The sequence below is a fragment of the Hipposideros armiger genome, unplaced genomic scaffold (assembly GCF_001890085.2).
Source record: "Hipposideros armiger isolate ML-2016 unplaced genomic scaffold, ASM189008v1 scaffold_762, whole genome shotgun sequence".
Classification (NCBI taxonomy): domain Eukaryota; kingdom Metazoa; phylum Chordata; class Mammalia; order Chiroptera; family Hipposideridae; genus Hipposideros; species Hipposideros armiger.
In genome coordinates, this window is record NW_017732112.1 from 634598 (window position 1) to 637528 (window position 2931).

The window sequence follows — 2931 nt, forward strand, 5'->3', positions numbered from 1 at the left end:
TAGCACCACATTTTTTTTCTTAAAGCATCCAAGAAATATTTTGGATCTAAATTCAGTTTCTGTCGTATATCGGCTTACGTAACTATTTTTCAATTGGGTGCTCAGCATTTTCAAAGCTAAAATATTTATCTAAGACAAAATAATATGGTTTTATAGAACCTTAAATACCTACAGTTTCGAAAACATCACTGATCCCTCACTGACTGAGACAATAAATACACAGATGAGAAAGGGTGATATGTTTTTAAGGGAAGTTAACTAATAAATTCTTCTAAAATCGTTACGTGGTTACAATAATCGCATATTTAAAAGCATATATACTGTGAATTTATTCCAGAATTGCAGTTGCTTAAATTCACAAAATAGATTATCTGTATATATGTACGCTCACACTATAGGTGTGTGTGTGTGTGTGTGTGTGTGTGTGTCTGTGTGCACGTGGGTATATGTGAAATTCAATTTTAAATGAATTAAACTCAACTCATTTACATACTTTAGTTATAACATATTTTTCCATTGCATGGAATAAACTTTGCAAGTAACAATACAGCAGCATAGTTATTTCTGACATACAAATTCTTTGCAAGTTACATAAAATACAATAATTATAATTAAAGAATATGAACTTTGAACATTTCTATTAAAAGGGAAACACAGTTCCCTTTTTCAAACTTAAAAAAGAAAATTAACTTCTTTTCAAACAAAAAACACCAGAAAACATAATTATGTATTATTCCACTTATGTGTATGTTACCTTGACTTACGTGACATTTAAGGATAGACAAGGCAAATTAAATAAAGAGCCCATTGGTTTTTGCTTTATGTAAATAATAAAAAAGGCACCTTCAAAAATCAATAGAAAAAATCCAGTCATTCCACAGCTCAAAAGACCCAAAGGTGTCACAGCAGGCTTTCTGCACACCCCGTTGCTCTCATCTCCCTATTCCACTGACATTGAAGGAACAGAAACCGAGGCACCTGCGAGCTCAGGCTGTTTTAATGTTTTCTCTTTTCAACCGAGACCCACAGGACAGAGCACAGGTGACACTCACACGGCTGACAGGGAGCTGTCTTTCTTCGGCTTCTTCTTTTCCCGGGCATCGCTGAAGTCCAGAGCGGCTTTGTCCATGCCAAGTAATTCGCTGATTCTGTCTCGGCCATAGAACTCACCATATTTATCCATCACCTGGGGAGCATGGGATAAAGCATTTTACTGACCTCAACCATTAAGTCACCTCATTGGTGTCTGTGCATACAAACATCTGATTATTTTTATATTTACTATATATGAGGTGTGATCACAAAATATGGTGAATGTTCACATGAAAAAAATGTATTACAGTAAAAGACACATTGCCATTCATCCCCCTCAAAATACTCCCTCTTGCTTCGAGCAGACTTATCCCATCATTCTTGCCACTTTCTGAAGCAGTTCTGGGAGTCCTCTTTTGTGAGTGTCTTTAGTTGCATTGTTGTGGCTGCCTCGATGTCCTGAATTGATTCAATACATTTACCTTTCATGGTCATTCTGACTTTGGGGAAGAGTCAGAAGTCACATGGTGCCAGATCCGGTGAATACGGTAGATGAGGACACACCATAATATTTTTATTTGAAAGAAATTGCCGTACCAGAAGCGATGTGTGACACAGAGTATTATCATGATGGAGGATAAAGTAAAGACACTCACAAAAGACGGACTTCCAGAACTGCTTCAGAAAGTAGCAAGAATGATGGGATAAGTGTGTTTGAAGCGAGGGAAAGTATTTTGATGGGGATTAATGGCAATGTGTCTTTTACTGTAATACATTTTTAATTTAAACATTCACCGTATTTTTTTATCACACCTCGTATTTCTCTTATATTCAAGTTCACTTAAAAATCTAGTTTATGGCTCATCTCCTGTGGTCACACTGCTTTAGGTTTAAGCAAACTTACAGTACTTTAAATAATACCTAGCTGAGGAACAAGATTTCTGATTGAAGAGAAGAAGGCATGTGAAAGGAAGATGGTGGGTTAAAGTAAATGGGTTAAGAAGTTGGAGGAAATGGAATCAAAGAAACTTCTACCAAATTCATACTTTGTGCCAGGAATTATGCTAAGAACTTTGACATGCTTTCCCTCATGTGACTGTCACAATATGTAAGGTTTGTGTTATTAGCATCCTATTCTGCAGATCAAGATATGTGTCTTAAAACATAACATGTCCAAGGCAGCTAAGCTTGAGCAGTGCCATCCCAACAGTGACCTGCACAGACCACCACATGCCACTGGGCTGGCTGTTCAGTGACAGTACGCCTTCCTCGGTCTGGAGTGCAACCATTCAACATTCCCTGTACTATCCTGACCATAGAAATTATTCAACAACACCTGGACCTGGAACCTTGTCACCATCCTCTGATCCTCAGTTTAATTCTTATCTAGTGTAGGTTCTGTGTATGTTGTCGTTAGGATCACTTCTTAGCAACCCCCTCGGCTCCTGCCCCTCTCTCCTCCTGTCACATTTGCCTGGCTTTGTCCATGTGTCCTGTGTTTAAGTCAATATTTAGCCTGGGCTCACCCCTCACCCTTGAGCTCAGTACACGTGACTCTGTGATACGGCTGCTCTTGTCCTAAAGTTTGTACATCATGAGACTCCCACATGACAGTAAAGATGAAAGGGATGGAAAAAGTAAAGGACAAAGAGAGGACTGGCAGAAAAGGGGAAGAGGGACAGGAAAGAAGGAACAACAATACAGAGAAACAAGAGGAAAGGAGGAGAGGGAAGTTAAAGGAAAAGATTAGAGTTGATGAAGGAAAAACATATAGGTGGACAGAATTAGCAGAAATAAAACTTGGCCTTTTCTGAAGGTGTATAATCAGGTGAACAAAAAGAAAACAAAGAACAATGGTAGCTAAAAAATCTATGACATATATACAATGGAATATTACTC

At 38.1% G+C, this 2931-nt stretch overlaps 1 protein-coding gene across 1 annotated transcript in view; it reads right to left on the minus strand.

Moving 5' to 3' along the window:
- LOC109373962 (ryanodine receptor 2-like) overlaps nucleotides 1-2931 on the minus strand; it is a 152164-nt gene that overhangs the window by 20093 nt on the left and 129140 nt on the right. Inside the window, exon 38 of the mRNA XM_019628228.1 lies at nucleotides 1053-1210. Within this exon, the coding sequence (XP_019483773.1) occupies nucleotides 1053-1210 (158 nt within the window). The remainder of the gene's footprint in view (nucleotides 1-1052; nucleotides 1211-2931) is intronic.